At 44.6% G+C, this 23,987-nt stretch overlaps 2 protein-coding genes and 4 non-coding genes across 8 annotated transcripts; all 6 read right to left on the bottom strand.

Annotated features, from left to right (window-relative positions):
- Window positions 1–770: 770 nt before the first annotated feature.
- Window positions 771–19,039, bottom strand: ncapd2 (non-SMC condensin I complex, subunit D2). The gene is made up of 32 exons (XM_029679048.2): window positions 18,924–19,039; window positions 18,440–18,559; window positions 18,265–18,340; window positions 18,094–18,152; window positions 17,794–17,969; window positions 17,094–17,239; window positions 16,832–16,959; window positions 16,554–16,677; window positions 16,218–16,365; window positions 15,649–15,846; window positions 14,861–14,995; window positions 14,694–14,781; window positions 13,904–14,090; window positions 13,576–13,694; window positions 12,776–12,991; window positions 12,460–12,634; window positions 11,930–12,014; window positions 11,501–11,637; window positions 9,752–9,884; window positions 8,435–8,510; window positions 8,124–8,345; window positions 7,765–7,934; window positions 6,956–7,067; window positions 6,746–6,869; window positions 6,485–6,640; window positions 4,472–4,649; window positions 2,826–2,920; window positions 2,433–2,513; window positions 1,911–2,094; window positions 1,574–1,742; window positions 1,328–1,447; window positions 771–1,060 (listed from the first exon to the last, which is right to left on the bottom strand). The coding sequence occupies exons 2-32, from the start codon at window positions 18,555–18,557 to the stop codon at window positions 978–980; spliced, it is 4,218 nt and encodes a 1,405-aa protein (XP_029534908.2). The 5' UTR covers window positions 18,558–18,559; window positions 18,924–19,039; the 3' UTR covers window positions 771–977.
- On the bottom strand, window positions 11,129–11,433 carry LOC115142286 (small nucleolar RNA U85). Its single transcript, XR_003865492.1, has one exon. It is a non-coding gene; the product is annotated as a small nucleolar RNA U85 (small nucleolar RNA).
- On the bottom strand, window positions 14,354–14,650 carry LOC115142287 (small nucleolar RNA U85). The gene has a single exon (XR_003865493.1). It is a non-coding gene; the product is annotated as a small nucleolar RNA U85 (small nucleolar RNA).
- LOC115142284 (small nucleolar RNA U85) lies at window positions 15,224–15,528 on the bottom strand. Its single transcript, XR_003865490.1, has one exon. It is a non-coding gene; the product is annotated as a small nucleolar RNA U85 (small nucleolar RNA).
- Window positions 17,418–17,714, bottom strand: LOC115142285 (small nucleolar RNA U85). The gene has a single exon (XR_003865491.2). It is a non-coding gene; the product is annotated as a small nucleolar RNA U85 (small nucleolar RNA).
- A 615-nt stretch (window positions 19,040–19,654) lies between the features above and the next one.
- On the bottom strand, window positions 19,655–23,945 carry LOC115140767 (inhibitor of growth protein 4-like). Of its 3 annotated transcripts, XM_065007528.1 has the most exons (10): window positions 23,841–23,945; window positions 23,456–23,527; window positions 22,615–22,781; window positions 22,405–22,519; window positions 21,438–21,552; window positions 21,183–21,327; window positions 20,982–21,043; window positions 20,665–20,699; window positions 20,335–20,413; window positions 19,655–20,036 (listed from the first exon to the last, which is right to left on the bottom strand). In XM_065007528.1, exons 1-9 carry the CDS (start codon window positions 23,875–23,877, stop codon window positions 20,367–20,369), a joined length of 795 nt encoding a protein of 264 aa, XP_064863600.1. In that variant the 5' UTR covers window positions 23,878–23,945; the 3' UTR covers window positions 19,655–20,036; window positions 20,335–20,366. The 3 variants fall into 3 exon arrangements, with proteins under 3 accessions (XP_064863600.1, XP_029534952.1, XP_064863599.1); XM_029679092.2 differs by lacking the exons at window positions 20,335–20,413; window positions 20,665–20,699; XM_065007527.1 differs by lacking the exon at window positions 19,655–20,036 and having other exon boundaries at window positions 20,335–20,699.
- Between the last annotated feature and the right edge of the window lie 42 nt (window positions 23,946–23,987).

Here is a 23,987-nt window from a genome sequence, read left to right as displayed (position 1 = left end):
GGGGGTGAAGCTACAAGATATGAAGATGTCAGTGAGGAGAGCGACCGAGGAATGTAACAGGCAGAGAAAAAGCATGGAACAGGAGGGAAGGTGTGTGGGAGAGGGGAAGACCGTGGCAATATCAGGAGGTATTGAGGGGCAGAGGGAGAAATAGGGAGTGAAGTCTAAAATAAGTGTAAAATAACATGCTACCATTTTGTTCAGGTGTCAGGCACATCATATACCAGGTGAGACCCGGGAAAAAAGTTTGGGATACATTGTTTAAATGTTTTTAACACAAGTGTGGGGGGGGTGAAAAAGCATGTTACTAAGAAAAGTTTTTAAAAGTATTTTATTTTAAGTGCAAAATTGTCCTCTTTAGTGGTCAAAACGTAAATATGATAAACACCCCCACACGTGATATAATTGAAAGGCCAAATGTCTTCTCAAAAAGGACTTAATAAAACGGCTTGTATGGCCTCAGATACAGACCAAGATCTAAATGTCCACTAGAGGAATAAAATGACCTGCTGGGTTTCAGGAGGATTTAGGTTAACAGGTTTAATAACCTCCAACAAATGAGATTACAGAATATTTCAAACTGGCAGAAATGGGACCATGGAGGAGAGAGTGAAGGAGTACGAATGGTAGCAACCGTGTCTAGCCAAGCTGGGACAGTCCAACCTGAACACACACTATTTCACTGACCAAACACACATAATGCAAGAGAAGGGCATTCAATTCTCCTTGTAATGAGGGCATAAATCTGACTCCACTTGCAAACACACGGATGACAGCGGTTGTGTGGTTCACACCAAAGTTTTATTAAAAGTCTTGATTCAGCTACAAAAAAAGATGAGTATTTAGTCAAAGTATTTAGTACTGACTAGAGCTACATTAAAAGATAAAGTTATTTAAAAAATTAAAAAACATGACTTAAAAAGATGACAAAACCAATAGAACATGTGACATACAAAGTAAAAGCAGAGGAAGAGAGATCAGTGTCGGAGACGAGCACGTCGAGAGGTGCGGGCGATGGGTGTGGTCACCTTAGGTGTCTCACTCTCTGCCATGACAGCGTCTGATTGGGGAAAAAGAAACAAATCAGTAACATTGTGTTCATTTGACAAGCAACAACTAAGCAGATTTGTTCCTATGAAATTGCAAAGATTAAAATAAATCTAATTTCATTCACTGGGCTCAAATGTACTTCATGACACCATCCTGGGAAGCCAGCACCAACAATCTACTGGGAGCATGAATCAGTTTAAATGCTTTCCATCACTTTAACTGAAAAGCACTGCCAAAACTCAAACAAACAGATTGCACTTTCTAACAGTACAGATACCTTCTTCCTCCTCTTCGTCACTGCTGAAGGTGATAACAGCTTTCTTGGAGGACTTCCGGGTCGGTTTAGGGGTCACAAAGCTATCGTCATGGCAACTGGATACAGAGGGCTTGGCCTGACCTTTGAGGGGAGAGAAAGAAAATCATGGAACATTAGCTAAAGTCTATATAATAGGAAAAAATAAATACATTCAGGAGGGAAAATTCACTGTCTACCAGAAAAGGCACTACACGTGTGTGCTCTCACCTCTCTTGGGCCTGCCACCTCGTCCCTTGTTGGGTAGTGGTGTATGAGTGGTGTTCTGGCTGGACCCAGCACCCTCAGGCCGTTTTGTCTCCATCTCAGGGCTCTCTACGTTCTCCAGCCCCCGGGTGTGGACCGCCGTCAGACGCTTCTCAAACTCCTCTACCTGGACCTGGGGACAGAGAGAAGAATCAGAATAAGACCCAGCATGTGTATTCATTCAGAGGCACAGTCAAGAAATCAGTCAGGATAGTCTATAGCCTCTCACTTGTCCCAAGTTTGTTATGTATATCTGAATTTGGGGGGGGCTAAGGGCTTTCTTAGGTGGTTTGAACTGTACCTTGAGCTGTGGCTTGGCTCCTCGGCGTAGCTTAGCAGTGATGGAGAGGAGAGGCTGGTAGACTCCTGTCTCAGTCAGCTTGTCACTGTAACAGTCCCAACACTCCTGGAGCCTCTTCAGCCCTCGCTCACACATAGACAGCAGAGACAGAGACACGGCCAGGTCACACCACTGACGCTCAGTCCTGGAGAGAGAATGGGGGGGAAATTTGATTATTCACTTACAACAAATAGTATTTCAAGAACAGAGGAAGCCTGACATTTGAAGAAATCATTCTCCGCCCATGGTCTCGATGATTCACTGTGTCTGTGGCTTAATCTAAAATGCCCTTTCTATGGAGGTCTGTGCTTTGAATGACGAGCCAGAAAGAGGGAAAGAGTTGGCCCTGCGTTCGCCGAACAGACGACCCAGGCCTCGAATACTCCTGAGACAGAGGAACTAATGCCAGCCGTTATGACATGGAGTGGGAGAACAGAAATTAGGAGATAGGAAGGAAGAGCGAGGGGAAGACTGGCTGCTCACTTTGCTGTCCTGAAGCGCTGACACAGCTTCTCCACCAGAGACTCAGTCTGTCTCTCCTTAGTGATGTAGGAAAACAGCTGCCTGAAAACAGAGACAGAGGAACATTTAAAATAAGGCATTAAAACACCACTCACATATTAGCATCCCATTTCCATGTTATTCAGCACAACAGGTTTCAAACCAGAGTCACAATGTGACCCCAGCATGCCAAGTCATCCAGAGTGTAAAGCCTGGGAGAGAACAGTGGGCCACAGACACAGATTAAGTAGCCCTTAGATTATTAAAGCTTGCGGGTATTTGAATAACTCCCTGCTAGACACACTATACTGATCACCACACAATATACATAGTGAGAGCAGAAGAGGCACACAGCTCAGTGTGGACACCACTCACTTCATGATGGTGTGGAAGTCTTCCTCGTTCATGGCTCTCTCTGGGTCTGACAGTCTGCTGATGATGTCTGGGAGCAGGTTGTAGATGGCATTGTCCTGGGAGGAGAGGCCACTGTCTGGTTTAGAACATTGGAGGATCCATGACCCTCAGTCTATGTAAAAAGTTCCCCAATACACCAACTCAGATTTACAGTGCATTCGGAAAGTATTCAGACCTGTTGACTTTCAGCATTTTGTTACGTTCCAGCCTTATTCTAAATTTGATTAAATTGTTTTCCCCCTCCTAATTACACACAATACCCCAAAACGACAAAGCAAAAACAGGTTTAGAAATGTTTGCTAATTTGTTAAAAATAAAAACCTGAAATAGGACATTTACATAAGTATTCAGACCCTTTACTCGGTACTTTGTTGAAGCACCTTTGGCAGCGATTACAGCCTCGAGTGTTCTTAGGTATGATGCTACAAGCTTGGCACACCTGTATTTGGGCAGTTTCTCCCATTCTTCTCTGCATATCCTCTCAAGCTCTGTCAGGGTGGATGGGGAGTGTTGCTGCACAGCTATTTTCAGGTCTCTCCAGAGATGTTCGATTGGGTTCAAGTCCGGGCTCTGGCTGGGCCACTCAAGGACATTTAGAGACTCGTCCTGAGCAGGTTTTCATCAAGGATCTCTAAATTGCGCTGGATCTCTAGTTTCCCAGTCCCTGCCATTGAAAAAAATACTGCTGCCACTATGCGTCACCGTAGGGATGGTGGCAGGTTTCCTCCAGACATAACACTTGGCATTCAGGCCAGAGTGTTCAATCTTGATTTCATCAGAACAGAGAATCTTGTTTCTCATGGTCAGAGTCCTTTAGGTGCCGTTTGGCAAACTCCAAGTGGGCTGTCATGTGCCTTTTACTGAGGAGTGGCTTCCGTCTGGCCACTCTACCATAAAGGCCTGATTGGTGGAGTGCTGCAGATGTGGTTGTCCTTCTGGAAAATTATCCCATCTCCACAGAGGAACTCTGTCAGAGTGACCATCAGGTTCTTGGTCACCTCCCTGAACAAGGCCCTTCACCACCACTTGCTCAGTTTTGCTGGGTGGCTAGATCTAGGAAGAGTCTTAGTGGTTTCAAACTTCTATTTAAGAATGGAGGGCACTGTTCTTGGGGACGTTAAATGCTGCAGAAAGTTTTTGGTACCCTTCCCCAGATCTGTGCCTCGAACACAATCCTGTCTCAGAGCTCTATGGACAATTCCTTCAACCTCATGACTTGGTGTTTGCTCTGACATGCACTGTCAACTGTGGGACCTTATGTAGGCAGGTGTGCCTCTCCAAATCATATCAAATCAATTGAATTTACCACAGGTGGACTCCAATCAAGTTGTAAAAACATCAAGGCTGATCAATGGAAACAGGACGCACCCGAGCTCAATTTCAAGTCTCATAGCAAAGGGTCTGAATACTTGTGTAAATAAGGTGTCTAAAAAAAAACTGTTTTTGCTTTTGTCATTATGGAGTGTAGATTGGATTAAAAAAAATACATTTTCAAATAAGCCTGTAACATAACAAAATGTAGAAAAAGTCAAAAGGGTCTGAATATTTCCCGAAGGCACTGTATATCCCAATCAAATAGAAATGCCTGGAAATAATACTGTGTGTACCTTGGAGGCGAGCTCGTTGAAGAAGTTGAGTGCGAGGCTGGCGATGTGTGTCTGGGGGTCGATGAGCAGCACAGCCACCTCGCTGACCTGACCTTTGACCTTGAGCACATCCTTCAGCACTAGTTGGGTCAGAACAGTCACCGCAGTCTGCCTCACCGCCGGGTTCTCGTCACTCAGCCTAGGCAGGGGAAATAGGGACATGTTATGATGAAGAAACAACATTTAAATGGCATGCAGGTTTCTGCTCTAATCAGGATCAGCTGGGATACCATGTAAGAGACTAATCAATGACATGACATTAAGCAATCGACTACCTGGGTGAAAATACGACCAGCTATACATTGGACCTGGAGGCTTCGATGCCAATACCCCTGACTGGCATTGACCACAATCCTCTGCTATGCAGTCATTTCAGATGTACAGAAGGGCTATACCCCGAGGAAGCTGACACAAAATGACTGCAGGGTCTCCCTGGCCTCCATTGTTCTAAACAGGGGAATTAATTAACCACATACACTGGGAAGGGATTTGAGGCCAGGTGAAAAAAAACAACAATATGCAACTTCTCCTCCTGCCGTGGATTAGGACGTTTTGCAGAGGAACCAGACTCGCCGGGTGTGTAGTCTGCTATACAGTAGATGGTCATAAGCCACAGCTTCAGTATAATTAACTACGCCTGTAAAACAGTGCATTACCATTAGAGTAAAAATCAAGTTTTAATACCCTTATCAGTCCTCTCCCAGGGAGGGCTGTCTGTCTTTGAGGAGACCCAACACAATGGAGGTGTGTGGGAGACAATTACTGACCACTACAAAACACTTACCATGAGGAAGAACCTGAGGATTAGTGTTCATGGTGAAAAGCCTGGAAAACACTATTCATCTTAAACACCTCAAACGTAAGAATAACCAAGCATCATAATTAGCACTATACAAAGACAAAAATGGAACTAGTGGAATGTAAAGAGATAACGAATTGTAATTAAACTTAATGGGGAAGGGGTATGGCTTCAGTGCATCTCAATGTGGGAGGAACAACCAGCAATCATTAAGATTTCTTCAATTAAGTCCCCATCCTTCCTACGGAGTATAACAAATGGCATCACCTGAAATTATCCCCCTTCTCTCTCTCCGATCTACTCATTGTATAATTATACCACCAACAAGTAGTTCTGGACACAATCAGAACCTTCAAGCTGTTCTAGGCCTTTCTGCTCAAATTTTATTTGAGTGCACGAGCGAGCAGCCCATGGTTGCTACAGTCCAGAAGTGCAGTTGGAGTTCTGAAGAGCACAGTACAATGTACTGTCGCGCTATAGCAGAGGTCAGAATGCTAGTGGAGGACATGACAGCATTTTACAATGCTTCCTATTGTTTTTTTCTGTTCTGAACATATGGAAATAGGTTTTCGATAAACTGGTTCAGTAGACTGCAGCAGCAGGAATGGAGCGTCTGAAGGAACATTAGCAGACAACCAGATATGGAACGAGCTTGTAGCCCTCAGCCATCCTCATCTAATGGCCATGTTTACCTAACTTAAAGACACACAATCCATAGTACACACACAGCTGGGTAATTAAATAAAGATCAGCTTGTTTGCTCCTTCCATATTCTAAACAAGTTCTATTAGCTGCTTGGTTAATATTTAGTCACTGAATGAAAGTGGCTTGTGGGGGTTCACACCTGGTACAGAGGCTCTGGATCCAGGTGTGTGGATTACCTGGTACAGAGGTTCTGGGTCCAGGTGTTTGGATTACCTGGTAGAGGCTCTGGGTCCAGGTGTTTGGATTACCTGGTACAGAGGTTCTGGGTCCAGGTGTTTGGATTACCTGGTAAAGAGGCTCTGGGTCCAGGTGTGTGGATTACCTGGTACAGAGGCTCTGGGTCCAGGTGTGTGGATTACCTGGTACAGAGGCTCTGGGTCCAGGTGTGTGGATTACCTGGTACAGAGGTTCTGGGTCCAGGTGTGTGGATTACCTGGTACAGAGGTTCTGGGTCCAGGTGTTTGGATTACCTGGTATAGAGGTTCTGGGTCCAGGGCTCCAGGATGTTGGGGAAGCGGACGGTGAGGTCTCCCAGGCCGATGATGGCGTTGGCCCTGACGACGGGCAGAGAGGAGCGCTCCAGCACCGTGAACAGGAGACGGATGTGCTCCTCACACACTGACGGACTGAGAGGTTGACAGCAGGAGAGGGGATAGAGGTTGACAGCCACACACACACACCACACAAAGGAAAATTATAGAAAAACAATGTAGTCTGAGGTGTAGTCTGACCTGATCATCATGTACTGTGAGAGGGCCAGGCAGGCAGCGGTGGTGAGCTGGGGGTGGCAGTATCTCCCTGGGGAACTACACACCCTCACCAGCAGGGGTAGGAACGAGCACAACAGGTTCTCCTCTGGGGGGAGGAGATGTGGTTGTCAAGGCAATTAAATCACACCAAGAAAAATGACACCATTTTTGAAAAAGTTCGGCCTATCTTACCAGCCAGCAGCTCAGTCTCACAGATCTTCCTGATCAGCTCTGCCTCGGTGTCCTCAGCAGAAGCACCCATCAACCCAAGTTCTTCCTCCACAGAACTGTCATTGGCCGCTTGCTGTGGGAAACATGGATCATGACAGTTGATTAAGAACTCCCTGTTCAAGTCTAGTCTACTGGAAAGTTAGTGATTTAATCTAAAGGAGTAATTAGGAAAAAGTTCACTGTTGAATTTAGCCCCCTGTTGGGAAGAATCATCAAGACCTGTCAATCACCGTGTTGCGTGACCAAAAATAAACTCCTCAAGCTTTTCCCAGGGAGAAAAGTCACTGATTGGCAAGACAATCCTACTCACCAGGAGACTCACATGGCCTCTTTACTAATCAACATCCTGTTCTGATAACATTTGGTTTATGAAATGCAATGAGATCAATTTGACACTTATAGTAAAAGCTTCTGAAACACAGAACATGTGTATATCCCAGCAGTCTCATTACCACTAGGTTTGCAGTATCCTAATCTCATGACTGACCATTATGTGAATTATTGCATCATTGGTTTGGATTGCCTAAAAATACTGGACATCATAAACATTGTGTTCTCAGGGCGGCAGGGTAGCCTAGTGGTTAGAGCGTTGGACTAGTAACCGAAAGTTTGCAAGTTCATATCCCCGAGCTGACAAGGTACAAATCTGTCGTTCTGCACCTGAACAGACAGTTAACCCACTGTTCCTAGGCAGTCATTGAAAATAATAATTTGTTCTTAACTGACTTGCCCAGTTAAATAAAATAAATAAATTCCATGTCCAGACTGACCTTGGCCTTACGGGAGGGTACCTTCGCCTTCTCCTCCCTCTCTTCTGTCTCTCCTCTCCTCCTCCGCAGCTCAGTGCTGACGCTGCGCTCCAGGTGGGACACCTGCCAGAACGCCACGCAGCCACACAGAGACAGCAGCTGGGCCAGGGACACACAGCTCACCGCAGGGACTAGAGGGACAGGAACACCGTACTGATCATGAAGTACCAATACAAAATATTGGTCATCATAATACATTACCACACTAGGCACAGTGAAAGAGCACCAGACAAGAGAAAGTAATCTATTCATACTACTTTGAGAAGGTGTTTTACCAGAGTGCACCAACTTTTAAAATAAATATCCACTCTGTCTCTCACCTTGTTCTCCCTGCTCCTCAGGGTCCTGAGATGCACCCGGCAACTGGCTGACATCCTTGTTTGCTAACATCTCCCCGCCCTCCGCGATCTGGTCCAATAGCAGACGAGAGCAGCGCTGGAGGAGGCGGGAGCAGAGCTGGTCTGGGGACTCGGACAGGAAGTACAGCAGACGGACAGCCTGCTCCATGAAGCTCTGCCAATGAGGGTCCGCCATCACCACACCTGGGGCGGGACCAGACAGATAGTCAGTTAAGAGAGTCAGGGGCAGATGCACTACATTCTTCCACTCAAGAGGCCGTGTGTGTACACACCTTCAGCGATGGCCTGTGTGAGGCAGGTAAAGAGCTGGTTGTCCTGAGGCAGTCTGAATGGAGCTCCTTTGCATTGCTGGGGGGGACAATTCAACTCAATCACTTTACACAATTCAAACTGTATAGGGTTGACCCCATTTAGTCACCTGGTAGATTGTTTAGTTCAGACTATTGGTTGACTGAGATTTTAGTCAAGCAGTTAAAAAAAAAAAAATGTTCATGGTACACAAGACTCCTGTCTGATTCCCACCTGTCTCAGTGGACTAATCCATTGCAGAGGCCACGGGGATGGCACAGTTCATCCCTCTAAGACATGAGCTACTGAACTTGGAAGTGATTATATGTTGTAAGAAAATGGTGCAACAGTAATAAATATATTATTTTATAACAAATGCAGTTTCTCACACGATGGATAGCGGGAGAAAGCGCTGTCCGCGGTTCTGAAACGTAATCTTCAGTGCGCCGCTGAATTGGCGCCTTTCCCTTTATGTTGCTATGTGCATAATAGCAAAGTTAACCAGCATATTGTTGTTGCGAACAATGCGAACAAAGCCCTAGCCTTAATTGTCTAAGAAACTTGAGAGGAAACTAACTTAGATATATAATCCATAGCATAACTGTTAAAACGTCCCTGGCTTTATAAATCAATTTCTACAGAAATAAAACGGATCATGTTTGTTGCCAGTTTGAGTGTTTAATAGCCTACTGATTCCGTGAGCACCAAGTCTCTAACAACCACAGAAAGGCAGATAAAGCAACTTCAAATGTGGCTGTTTTTAATCTTTGCTGTAATAAAGGATGTAGATTTTTGTTAGAAAATACTAAATTTTAAGTAATACCAGAGTTGTTTACACAGTTCCAAACAGGCAGAAAATATTGAAATCTAATAGGACTGGGCAGAGGTGCAGTCATGATGGGTGGGCCTGGGTCCACACACTACGGAGCCAGGCCCAGCCAATCAGAATACATTTAACCCCACAATTAAAAACAGAAATACTGCTCAGCATCCAGCCTCCCCCTCAGACGATCCCACAGGTAAAGAAGCTGGATGTGACGGGATCTTTTATTTCAGCTCATGAAAAACGGGACCAACACTTTACATATTTATATTTTTGTTCAGTATAGTTAATTTTATTCAAACACATTGGGTGTGTGTGTGTGTGTATGTATGTATAAATGAAGAAACATTACTTTACATTTCAAGCAAAGAACATGTTGAAAGAACATGTGACTTTTGGTCAACCAAGATAGTGTTTGTCTGGGACAGCCCTAGACCTCTAGAAAGTCTAGGCCGGGAATCTACGTGTGGGTTCTTACCCTGACATGGTCAGTGATGTTACAGATGGTGATAACTGAGTCTCTGGCCAGTAGGAAGTCTTCAGTCAACTTCTCTCCCAGAGCCACAGAGCACAGAGTGTCCAGGTTACTGAGGACCACCTCCCTCTCTGCTCTACACAGAGAAATACACAATTACATTAGTCTACACACTGAATAATCTAAAATGCCACATCTAATCTGATACAAGAACACACATACAAACATGCTATTACACACAGCAACTTTAGTGTGGGGTGCACAAATGTTCTTATCAGTAAATGTACATACTGCCATGCCTACACACATAGTAGGCTACATCATTTAAATTAGGCTCCAGATGAATTAATCATCTCATCGGTGCTCGGGCCCTGCGCAGAACACACAGTCTACGGGGGATTGTGTGTAGGAGGGAGGGTTAGAGGAAGTGAGGGGAGGATTAAACAGGTTACGGAAAGAGAGGCACGGTATTGTCCATTACAGTGTGGGTGGACTGCAGATAGTCCCCCTCACCCCTCCACCGGCAGTGGCTGTCTTTGAAGGAGACAGAACGTGTGTTTAAAACGCTTGTTCTTCATTGAAAACCCTGGCGTTGAGCCCAGATGTGTGTGGTCGTGACTTAGACTCAATGGAGAGAAGTCTGTGTACTCTGCTGTGCTCCTACTGACAGAATAAAGGCACCAGCATGCTTCAGTTCGGCTAACCAAATGAGTATGCTAGCATACTCTTAAAAGACATTCACTTTAACGACAAAACAAAATAGTCAATAGTACGGTTTGTCCATTTTGAGACAGCGTAGCCAGTACACTTCCTCAAAATAGTCTGAATTAATCTAAGATAGAAATTAATGACAGAGTTCACGTTTATGCTGAGGATATCTTTTGTTTGTTTTTGCAACTAAGATGTTTTCAGCAGTATTTCTCAATGAAAAAACATGCACGAAAACGAGTTGTCTCTCGCTGAATGACAGACTATCGAAGAATCCCTACTGTTGACCAATCACCGACAAAGGGGTGTAGATTTGGTGCCCCCGAACTGAAAAAACCTCTAAAAAGTCTAAAATAAACATGTGCATATATTATTACATCTTGTGACGTCTTCTGAAGCATGCAGCCGCCTTAATGAGGTTCAGTGGACAAATTAACCAACGCCAGACTGAGACAAAGCCAAGCGCCACAGGTAGGAGCAGACCTAGGAACAGTTTACCATACGTCAATAAGGGAACATTGTCAATGAGAGGTTAACAGCAAAACGGGACTTGGATCAGTCTCATATTAAACAAAGATCAAGAGATTAAGATAGTCAAATGGCCACAAGGCCAACAGAAATTTTACTTCCACTTTCAACTCAACCCCTCCGAAAGACGCATACAGGTGTAGAAGCCCTCAGATTACCAAAGAAGAGCGCTCATGGACAACTGAATATTGAGGAGAGGTAGGGTTCTCCCTGCCTCACACATACAGACAAACACACGTCAGTCACACTGTCAGCACCCTCCCACTATTCTCTACAGTGTTTCTTTAACGGGAGAAACATGTGGGTGGGGCCAAGTCACTGTAGGCCGGCCCTTACAGCAGAGCAGCCAATCTTCGCTACACTGCCAAGATTACCGGCCAATCAAGACAAAGGAGAACCCAACACTCTCGTTCAGTTGGCTCGCATTCGCCTTGGTCTCATCATTGGGCAAGAAGTCAAAGGGGACTTAAAGACAGAGGTGTGGAGTTAGAACTTGTGTTTGTGTGTGGGCCTTACCGTGCAGCCATTCCCAGAAGCAGCACTGCTGCTCGTCTGTGCAGGCTGGAGGTCTCTCGTTTGCCAGTGAACCTCTCCCACAGAACCTGCACCACCGTGGACTGCAGGCTGCTGCCACCACCAAAAAACTCCTGGACCTGGAACGACATGAGAGAGGTGGTATTGGAACAGATTAGATGAGAGAGAACGGGGTTAATTATTGAAAGACAGGATGGCTAGAGAGTAATCAGTAAAGAGTAAGGGCTAACAATCACTGGGTAATATTGATGACAGGATGGAGAGTAATCAGTAAAGAGTAAGGGCTAACAATCACTGGGTAATATTGATGACAGGATGGAGAGAGTAATCAGTAAAGAGTAAGGGCTAACAATCACTGGGTAGTATTGATGACAGGATGGATAATAAAAGACTGCAATAAGAGAAACTCACTATCTCCTCAAGACACTGGATTGTCCCCAGAGAGGCATCCACCATCAGTTCAGACAGACTGTCCACTAGAGTCTGAGCTTTAGCCCTGAGGGGGAGAGAGAGTTAGGCACCAGAGCAGAGCCGATTGGAGGTTGATGAAGTCGCTCCAAGACATTGTTGTACGGTCAATTGTGCAATTTCCCACCTCAACTTCTACCTTGAGTCTGCATCTCTTTCAGGAGCAATGTGCTAGTGGGAGCAAGATTAACAAATGCACAGCAGAAAATGTAGTACTGGATGTGTTCACACAGGCAGCCCAATTCTGTCTTTTGACCAATCACACATTTTTTCACATCATTTCAGAGCTGATCCGATCAGTCAAAAGACCAATTAGTGAAAATAAGATCAGAATGGGATTGCGTGTCTATAAACGCAGCCCGAGAGTTGAAACCACTGGTCCAGGAGGCAGTGCAAATTGGTAGTGGGATCGAGGGACCTGAGGGGTTGATAGAAAGTGCATGTGGCAACAGTTTGAAGGTGTGACAGCGTACCTGGTGTTGTCTCCCTGGGGGTTGAGGTAGAGGCGTCTGTAGGCCTGCACCACAGCATCTTTAATGGCAGCGTCAGTAGACCAGACCAGAGGCAGCATCTTCCTCACGCCAGTCAGAGAGTTCGCCACACTGAACTCGCATACTGTCACACAGAACTGCACCGCCTCCTGGACCACTGAGACACATTCATTCCTCAATACCCCACACATTACATTGTCTCAGAACACATGCATGGAGTCATTGGGGTGAGATGTTGACTGTGTAGGTGATAAAGGTATGGTAATGCGGGTGTAGGTAAGATGAGGTGTGTTTGTACCTGAGGTAGTCTTCCAGTAGAGCATGGTGTTGATGACAGCGATGGCTCTCTCCACCTGCAGGGCAAAGCTCTCAGTGTCTTTCAGATACTGCAACAGCATCTCCTGTTTCTTCAGCTCGCTCTCCTCCACCCCTTCCTTCCCCCCATCCCCTGCTCTCTCCTTCTGGGGGGTGGAAGGCAGGTCCTCTCTGATCTCAGATGTGTCCTGGTCAGGACCTGGGGAGCAACAGAGGTCAGATTAGAAAAATGTTCTAATGAGAGCAGATGTGAACATCTTAAATCCTGTCACAGTGTGAGCACACATTTGTTCCAGGCCACATGATTTAACTAAATAGTGGTCTAAAATGAAGACCAGTGTTAGTTCTCAGGTGTTAGAGCTAGGTTTGGGTGATTCACCAGTAGAAAACATTATCACCCACCCCATCAGTAATGCTGTCATCTAGAACTACACCTCCTACACCGCTGAAAGCCCCACAGCACTAGATTGACCTTAATTACATTTTGATTGGTTATATCATACTCTTATTCTAGCACTGATTTCACCACTTGTTTTTGAAGGCTTGGTACTGAATCATTTGTTTAATCGATATGAAAGTTTTGATTGAGTGATTACGACTCTTTTAGCAGAGTGCTGGTTAGTTCTGAATAGTTTACTTACTAGACTTGTATTATGCGGTCCTTTCAAAGTGCACTAAATGACCCAAAATTTTCAGAATGCTAACTTAGCCCCCTCCTATCTCCTACACTTAACCAATACACGTTCTTCGTGATGTGATTGACAGACAGACAGAGTTCAGTACCTTTGAAGAGCAGGGCCAGTGTGTCCAAGAGAGTCTCGGGGGTGAGAGTGGTCAGAGACGAGAACATCTCAGACTCTGGGAACAGGCTGTGGGCTCGCACACACAGACGCACCGCATTCCTGATACACAAACAACAATCAGTTATTATGTGATGACTGTAGAGTTCAGCTTGGAATGCCAATTGGTATCTCATTTCTATAAACAGTTGATTCTGACTTAATACAAATCTAGTCACGTGGGCAGTGTTTCAAAGTTATTTGATTTTGCCTATTGGATAGGATTAAATGGATAGAAATAGAATGAATAGAACGAGCCCCCCCCCACTTACCGGTATTTGTTGACGCGGAGGAACTGGGCGATCTGTACGGCGGTGGCCCTGTCGTCCTCCTCTCGAGCCTCGTCCTCCTCCCTCTCCTGCTGTTCCCCCTCACTGGTGGGCTCCAGCTCGGCTCTGACGGTGAGGAGCAGCTCAGGCTCCATAGCGGCCCACAGCTCGGAGGCCTTGATCACTGCCACTGGACAGAGAGACCAAAGGAATATGGTTAAATGGGAAATCAGCACTAAAATCATTTTTGCATCATGATGATGTGGCTGGTGACACTGCTTCTCGAAAGTCCAATATCTTGAAAACTTGACTGCTGACATGCAAAACATTTTTTGGGACTGTATCAGGGGATTAATGAAAAAATAAAATAGAGCTTGAGTGGAGTTTCCCTTATATGATAAATATAGTTTGGACAAGAGGCAGAGAAGCTCAGAATGAACTCTATTGTTACAAAGCCCTCAGATTAACAAAAAAAGAGCGCTCAAGGCCAACTGAATATTGAGGAGAGGTTCTCCCTGCCTCACACATACAGACAAACACACGTCAGTCACACTGTCAGCACCCTCCCACTATTCTCTACCGTGTTTCTTTAACGGGAGAAACATGTGGGTGGGGCCAAGTCACTGTAGGCCGGCCCTTACAGCAGAGCAGCCAATCTCCGCCACACTGCCAAGATTAACGGCCAATCGAGACGAGAGATCCCAACCCTCTTTCAGTTGGCTCACATTCGCCTTGGTCTCATCATTGGGCACTATAGAAAAGATAAATATAAAAGGTGGTGTGTATAATTTACCAGGTGCGTTTTCCTGCAGTCTCTCTCTAAGCTCTCTGAGTTTATCCGTCTCCTTCTCCAGGGGTTTCTTCAGGTCAGCACTGCTCAACTACAGATGAAAAAAACAATTGTAAGACAGTGTTGTGTGTGTACTTCACAGTAGTGGTTGTTCGAGTGTGTGCGTGCACCTTGCAGCTGTAGGGGTTGTGCGCGATGAAGGCAGCCAGTAGCTGGATGGCACTCTTGACCACATTGATGGATTTGTCCATCAGCCTTCCCACTGCCAACCCCATCACTTCACTGTACCTGTTCAGGGGCAGAGCCTGGGGGGGGGGGGGGGGGGGGAATTACACAGGACATTAGCGGAACATTCAGTAATCCCAGCAGAAGTGATGCTCTCCTTGTCGCCTTTCCTTCAAAAACAAAATATTCAGGCTTGAGAATGACAATCAAACGGGGATTTGATGTCGAGGGACTTCAAACCAGCACAGAAGTGTTGGTGACTTTACTGATGTTGAGGCCACTGCATAGCTGTCACTAAGATTTCTGAATGCCCTCAGATTACCAAAGAAATTGTTCATAGCCATAGCAAAGGCCATCAACCAAGAGTTGTGTCTCCTTGCCAATTGAAACATATTCTCACACTCACAAAGACTTTCAGCAGCCTCCATCCTGCCTTCTCCCATGTCTCTGGGATGGGCAGAGGGTGAGGAGGACTGCTAGTTTACTGTAGGTGGGCCCTTACAGCAGAGCAGCCAATCTTAACCACACTGCCAAGATTACCCACCAATCAGCAGGAAGGAGAACAATCTCTCAGCCTGATTGGCTCATACTTGCCATGATCTCATCACTGGGCATGGGTGAATACATAATACTGCAGTTTCATAACAGTGCAAGTAGCATCCGGAATTTGCTTCATACATCAACATAGTTGTTTGGGATACACTTTTAGAGATATAAGCAAACACACTCGCACCTTGCTGTTGACGATGCGCGTGTAGACCTGCAGCACTCGGGCCCTGACGTAGGAGTGTGTGTCGTGGAGGTGCTCCTGCAGTGTGTCCATGAAGCGGTCCCTGTCAGCTCTGCCAGACTCATCCAGTCCATCTCCACTCAGGACCCTGACCAGAACCTCTCCCAACACTTCACACACTGCCACACGCAAACTAGGGCTCTGCAGGCACAGAGGTTTGAACATTCAGTAATGACAAGATACTAAGGACATAATGATTGATCAAAGGAAGCACAATTTCAAGGGAAAAAGTAGTACTAAAAAACCTCATGTTGGGGATCATGGTGTAGGAGTTACCTCACCCTCCAGGTGTGTGAGTAACACACTGACGTTATGGATCATGGTGTAGGAGTTACCTCGCCCTCCAGGTGTGTGAGTAACACACTGACGTTATGGATCATGGTGTATGAGTTACCTCGCCCTCCAGGTGTGTGAGTAACACACTGATGTTATGGATCATGGTGTATGAGTTACCTTGCCCTCCAGGTGTGTGAGTAACACACTGATGTTATGGATCATGGTGTATGAGTTACCTCGCCCTCCAGGTGTGTGAGTAACACACTGATGTTGGGGATCATGGTGTCTGGGACCAGGGTGCCCAGTTCAGACAGGAAGCTGGAGAAGGCCTTGACCCCTGACCCCTCTCTGGCCAGCTCCTCACTAGACTTCTGACCGATCTCCCTGAGAGAGGTGGTTCAGTATAGAAAACAGGGCATCAGAACAGAGACGTCATACACATTCCAACTCAAGTCGCTAATATGTTTCTCGCAACACCTTATAAACAGGGATAAAAAGGACATGACACAAGGACCTTAGACATTCTAGCGGAAAATTACACACCAATACAGAAAGTAATCTCTTCAACTGACCTCATGACCTCTCCTACAATAGCCTTGACTCCATACTCAGTGCTCCACACAGACACCGCCTGGGCACACACTGACGACAGCTGCTCAAAGTGCTGCAGCAGCTGGATCACCTTCACACTGGCACCTGTGGATGGAGAAAGAGAGGACATCAGTACAACGCTTCACTTGAACACCATACCACTAATACAAAGCCAGTGGAGCAGTAACATTTGCATGCATCAGTATAGGTTCTATGGAGCTGTCTAATAACAGTGGTTTGGGGGTGTCGAGTTACTGACCCAGAAGGTGGTTGTATTTCTTGACCTGCACCCCCAGCAGGTGAATGATGGCGTCTCTGGTGGGCTTGTTCTTCACGTGGCTGATGGTTGGGTTCTCCAGGAGCTTATAGCAGCAGCATGTTACACAGCTGAGGACATAAAGTATACTGTAAGTCATGTAGACTCCTGCTCATCACGCACTATGTTCTCTACCTAGAGTGAAACTCCACAAACCCATGTTTCCTCCAGCCCCACACACTCATCCACAGGTTGGCCCTCTCACCTGATGAACTCCTCCTCGACCAAAGAGAGGCTCCAAAGGGAGCGGATGTCCAGCTGAAGGAGCTGGGTTAGAGCCTGCAGCACAGTCTCCCTCTCAGAGTCCCACTGTAGTAGACCTTCTCCTGCAGCCTTCCCCTTCTTACTGCCCTGAGGGAGTCGACAGAAAGTTCACTTCAAAATGTCAACACAGTACAGGACTCGGGAGGGTTGAGATTCTAGATTGAGTGAAAGGGTATACTGTACTATCCTTATGCAGTTAGTGTGACTCCTTGTTTATGAGGCCACTATGCATAGCAGTCACAAAGATCTGGGTGTGGTTTTTGAATGCCCTCAGATTACCAAAGAAAAATGTCATAGCCATAGCAAAGGCCATCAACCAAGAGTTGTGTCTCCTTGCCAACTGAAACATTCTCACACAAAGCATTTCAGCAGCCTCCGTCCTGCCTTCTCCCATGTCTCTGGGATGGGCAGAGGATGAGGAGGACTGCTAGTTTACTATAGGTGGGCCCTTACAGCAGAGCAGCCAATCTTCACCACTCTGCCAAGATTACCCACCAATCAGGAGGAAGGAGCACACTCTCAGCCTGATAGGCTCATACTTGCCATGATCTCATCACTGGGCATTAGTGGATGTATTAATTGACTATAGAGCATGCTATGAGACTACATATTCAAATATGACTGGGTGCAGAAGGACCTACCTTACTGGGTGCAGTGACAATACTCTGCCTGTAAGAGTCACTCTCCAGGATTTCTGTGAGCTTGCAGAGGAGGAATACACTCATTTTGACAGCATTGAGCTGCTCCTTGCGGTCCGGGGCAGAGAGTGAGGCGTTGAGGAGGAGGGAGGGCAGGGAGACGGACAGGCCACTCACCACTAATAGAGAACGCAATGAAATACGGATGAGGCGTTCGGCTGAATAGTGAGCACTAGCAGGCACAAGTATGCCATCATGTGTATAAGTTGAAAGACATTTCAACACACCATCACAAACACTGACCTTGTATGAGTAACTCCAGGGTGTCCTCTTTCACACTCATGTCCACTTTATGGCAATGTCTGTGACATACAATAGAATGAAACATGAGTAAAAATTCGAGAAATTACATCATAGTTGTGGTAGGTTTAAGAAATAAAAAATACAATAATTTGGGTAAATGTAGCTACTCACTGCAGCACAGTGTAACCCGTGTCAAAGTGTTCCAGGATACACAATGGACCCTGGCTTCTCAGTGCAGCCTTGAAACCTGGAAAATATATAGAATAGTAAAGGAGTTGCTTGGTCAGATTTCAGGATGACAATAGTCTAACAATTGTAAGTCTGTAACAAACTATGGGATATTTACTGTTGAGATGGGAGGGCAGTTGTTTAGGGGAGACGACATCCTGAACCACGTACTGGTTAATGCCTCCAGTCTTCACCAGGTCACCCACGCACACAGGCACAAAGAAGTCCCACGACATCACTATACACGAAAAAAAAAAACTTGTTAGCCGAGTGGTTGACATTCTAGGTATCGTTAATTAAAGTAAGGTAAGTTCATTCCATGTAGCTAGAAACGAACCAATCACACTAATTTATTAACGAAGTTAACTTGGTCAAAAGAAAGCTAGCTATTAGTTACGTGTTTGTTTCGATTTATTCGCGAACTAGTTAACGTTAGTTAGCTACCTTAGTTAGCCACAAGATAACTTTAGCTAGCTACGTTAATTTATTTTAAGATAGCTACAGTATTTAACGTTGTTTTTAGTCAACTAACCGACTAGCTATATTTCACAATAAGAAAAAGTCCAGACATAAGTAACGTTAACCAAGTATAACACACTTACCAATATTTTTTTTAGCGCTCTTAGCCACAATTTCGGATCTTTAGAAACTGTTGAACAGATTGAAACAGCACGGTTCTGCTCTAAACGGTTTGTGGCGAAGGGTTTTGAATTTAACAGCAGCGCGCCAAAGGACTACGTCATCAGCATCGCTCCCCTCCTCCCACTGACCCTCTTCCGTGAACAAACTACGCCATCTGTCTGCGGATAACTAATGCTACAATCTTATTGATACTTTATTACTGCAAACTCAAATATTGCAATATCAAGTACAGTAAATCTGATAACCTCATGCAACATACAATTGTAGCTATGCTGTTCAGAACCAATCTACATGATAAAGGACAAAAAGGACAAGACTGATTTGAGGTAGTAGCTGTATTCAAACTGAAAATACAATTTTCCTCACATGTACCCAGGTGTCAGCTACAGTATTGATATTTCCCATTATGCAATGTATTCGCTCTTAACCAGATCTATCATTTTGAAAATGTAAAAAGTCAAATGTAGTTCAATCAACTATCTACCACACAGATAAAAGCGCGAATGTCTTAAATTAACATTTCCCCACTCACTCTGTCAGGCTAAAATATGTGTTTTAGAGCGCACACAATATAATCCAAAATTATGTAACAAACTTGAAAGCACAACAGTTCTCGATGGTCCAACACTGCATCCATTACAATACGTCAATCCACTTCACTCCAGTCAATCACATGTAGTCAAACACACACTACAATATTATGGACACTAACTGTCACATTTTAGTGTTTATTGTTCAGTTACAAAAAAATAGAAACATAAAAATGTAAAAACAAAGCAACTCTCGTACCTATCAACTCTCATAACCTTTGAAACATTTTTAAATACATCTGTAACCACATATCTCCTTCACTGCATTAAACCAAGACAGAACAATCAAGTAAACAAAAAAAGAAAGCACCAATTGTTCAATGCTAGAAGACCGATAAACAATGTAATACTATCCTGGGGACAGAAACTGTCATGTTACTTTCTCTTCATTACTAACGTAGTATCCTGACTCTACAACCGGTTGGCTCCTCTACCTTAGGGGCTTACTTTCTCTTTCTGTCTTGAGAGCAGCGTGGACAATACCTGCAGAGTTAGAAAAAAGGAAATACTCAGTTGTAAACCTTAAAATCCCATCATTATTTCCGTTATGTAAGATACACACTCACCAGCCAGTTTATCAGGTACACCACCCTGTTTATAAAAATGGATCGCTCCTACAGACAGTGAGTCACGTGACCGTAGCTTGCTATATAAAGCCGGCATTCAGTTACTGTTTGATTGAACGTTAAAATTGCCAAAACAAGTGACCTAAGCGATTGAGTGTGGTATGATCGTCATTGCCAGGAGCGTCGGATCCAATATCTTAGAAACAGCTGCCCACCTGAGCTTTTCACGCATGACAGTGTCTGTGGTTTACCGAGAACGGTGTGACAAACAAAAACCTCCAGTCAGCAGCAGTCCTGTGAGCAAAAACAGAGCGTTGATGAGAGGTCGGAGGAGAAGGGCAAGAATCGACAAATAACGGCGCAGTGCAACAGTGCTGTGCAGAACGGCCTCTAGGAATGCACAACTTATCGATCCTTGTCACAGATGGGCTGTTACAACAGACGACCACACCGGGTTCCACTCCTATCAGCTAAAAACAAGAAGAGTGGCTTCAGTGGACACGTGATCACCAACACCGGACAATTGAGGAGTGGAAAAACATCACCTGGTCCAACAAATCCCGGTTCCTGTTGCGTCATGCTGATGGCAGAGTAAGGATTTAGTATAAGCAGTCCATGGACCCATCCTGCCTGGTGTCAACTGCGTACCGCTGTCCAATCTGCAGCAACTGTGTGATGCCATTGCGTCAGCAGGACAAACATCCCTGTGGAATATTTCTGACTTGTAGAATCCATGCCCCAAAGAATTCAGGCTGTTCTAGAGGCAAAGGGTGGTCTGACCCTGTACTAGATGTGTGTATCTAATGAACTGGCCAGTGAGTGTATGTATGGTTAGTCTGTGTCGGTTGGCTGATTCCCTCACCATTTCCCTCTTGGTTTCGTCGTCAGGCCCACGCAGGCAAAGTGGAACCACTCGATGGAACACTGCAAAAACAATCAACACAGGGGTTTGATGAAGTCTGTACACACTGTAGCTTTCAAGACCCAGGATCAACACAACAATATAGGTCAGGTCAGTGCACACACTGGGGGAAACTCAGAGGAGGTTTCTGGGGAAACTCACGTCTGTGTTGTCACAGCCAATCATCTCTCCATAAGACACCTGGTGACACAGGCAGTAGGTGGGCTCATTGGGGTCCACTGGCATGTCCAGAACGTCAGAGGGATGCACATTCCCAAAATTAGCAACTGGAGCAGTGAACTCCCCCCTGACAATGAGAGTTGTGGGTGAGCGCGCGCACACACACACATACAATTAAGGCCAATGAAAGAGTGTCTTCAAGGAAGGAAGTGATAGAGTGCACAATAACAAACATACGGCTGGAGAAGTTTGACTTTCTTCTGTGCACTCTTCGGACTGCCATCTTCATCTGAGCTCTTCACTTTAGACCGAGTTTTAGCCACCTTCTTCTCTTTCAGTCCCCTGGACTCACCTGAAATATCAGAACATAGCTTTAAATATACAGTGAGCTCCAAAAGTATTGGATAAGTTACATTTTTAATTATACAATGACTATGGGGTTCAAGTGCAGACGGTCAGCTTCATTTGAGGGTATTTTTGTCCATATCGGTTGAATCGTTTAGAAATTACAACAGTTGTACATAGTCACCCCCATTTTAGGGGAACAAAAACTGTGGAACAAGTTCACTTATGTGTATTAAAATAGTAAAACGTTTAGTAATTGGTCCCATATTCCTAGCATACAATGATTACATCAAGCTTGTGACTGTACAAACTTATTGGATGTATTTGCTATTTGTTTTGGTTGTTTCAGAATATTTTGTGCCTAATAGAAATGAATGGTAAATAATGCATTGTCATTTTGGAGTCACTTTTAATGTAAACAAAGAATATCATGTTTCTAAACACTCGACATTAAGGTCGATGCTACCATGATTACGGATAGTCCTGAATTGTGAATAAACTGGCCAGTGAGTGAGAATGGTGAGAAATTATGATGCACAAATACACCGCCAAGACATGCTAACCTTTCACCATTGCAATAACAAGGGTGGGGTGTATGATATTTATGCCCCTTTCACTCTTTATTCACGATTCATTCAGGACTATCCGTAATCATGGTAGCATCCACATGAATGTAGAGTATTTAGAAATGTATTATTATTTACAATAAAAGTGACTCCAAAATGACAATACATTTACCATAGTTTTTTCTCTGAATTATCTGATATTTTGAAGTGTGCCAAGATGCTACAAGGCAAACACTCATGAGAAACAGACCCGAACGTACAGACACACACACACACACACTTCAAATACGTACATTTCTTTCCCTTACTGGAGGTGGAATCATAGTCTGTGCTCTCTATCTGCTTCTCCTTCAGGTCGGCCTCAAAGCGGGCCAGGTCTGTGTCCAGTCTCCGGATGTGCTTGTCCACCTAGGGAACAACCACTGCACTTTAGGATTCATTTGACTGACCCACACAGGCTCCAATACAAAGGAAGCACAGAGCTCCAAAGTACTACTACTGACCATCTCATAAGTTTGCATGGCCAGTTGCACTTTGTCATCCCCAAACTCCTTGCTTTTGCTGTACGACTGCTGGATCTGCCTCAGAATAGTAAGCTTCTGTTCAGACGAGAGGGTCCTGGCGTTGGATGTGTAATCCTTTGCCAGGGAGTCTATCTGCCCCTTTAGATCTGAGAGAAAGGTAGATGGGTTGAGTGAGAAGTTTGGATAAGCAATTTTATTGATGCCACTTGTCTGAGAATATCAGCCTTATGTGATGTGTGTTACTGTGTCACTTGTCTGAGAATATCAGCCTTATGTGATGTGTGTTACTGTGTCACTTGTCTGAGAATATCAGCCTTATGTGATGTGTGTTACTGTGTCACTTGTCTGAGAATATCAGCCTTATGTGATGTGTGCTACTGTGTCACTTGTCTGAGAATATCAGCCTTATGTGATGTGTGTTACTTGCTTCCACATAACATGTATTTTTTTAATGAAGTATGTGTATCAAGGGCTTTTACAAGTATGAATGGATCTAAGAAATCCCATGCCTGTGCCCTTCAAAAGCTCAAAATACTTCTATGTAAAGACGCCTCACAGAATTCTAGTGCAGCTTTTGGTCTATATGACCTGACAATGTTTGAAGATTAGATCATTGAATGGTAAATTGTTGAGGACCGTGGACATGAATGTTATGGAGGCTAGACAGATTTCATTTGCATACATTCAACATGGGCAATTCAAATGCACAACTTGTGGGTGGGCTGACTGCTACTTTATTATGCATTGTAAACATGGTTCACACATACTCTGCCGAGTAGTGAATTGGTCGGTAACAGTTGTAGTTAGTGTTATTTCTCACCCTCCGTACGTTGATCCAAGTCCCTCATCAAATTGAAGTTCCTCTGCAGTTCAAATGGCAGGTTCTCTATGCCTGTGGCGAGAAATTAACCATAATTAACTTTTGACTAATAGTCACAAAATACAAACTATTGGTATAACAAATGTATATTCAATTTTTGATGATACTCTAGCTAGGCTATTGCCTAGCAGGCAAAACGACCGTTGGTGTTGCTTAGCTAGGTAGCTATCGGCCTAATTCTCCAAATAAAGCATTCCTTCTTGCAATGCATTGACTAAACATACAGAAAAAAATTAAAATTGATGGCTAAACTATCTAAAATGGCTAAACTATCTAAAACATAAGATTTTTATCTTTAAATCTTTTAAATAGAAAATTAACTCACTGTCCAAATAGTGTTCCAAATACATTCCCGCCGCCATCTTGGAAAATGTAAACAACACAACTTCCGGCGAGGACGTGTTCTTTGGTTTTAACCGAAATCAAATCTAAGTACCGGTATTTTATTGTCAATCGATAATGCATACGGATA

The sequence above is a fragment of the Oncorhynchus nerka genome, linkage group LG3, assembly GCF_034236695.1.
Source record: "Oncorhynchus nerka isolate Pitt River linkage group LG3, Oner_Uvic_2.0, whole genome shotgun sequence".
NCBI classification, from domain to species: Eukaryota; Metazoa; Chordata; class Actinopteri; order Salmoniformes; family Salmonidae; genus Oncorhynchus; species Oncorhynchus nerka.
This window is presented reverse-complemented; position numbering and strand designations above follow the sequence as displayed.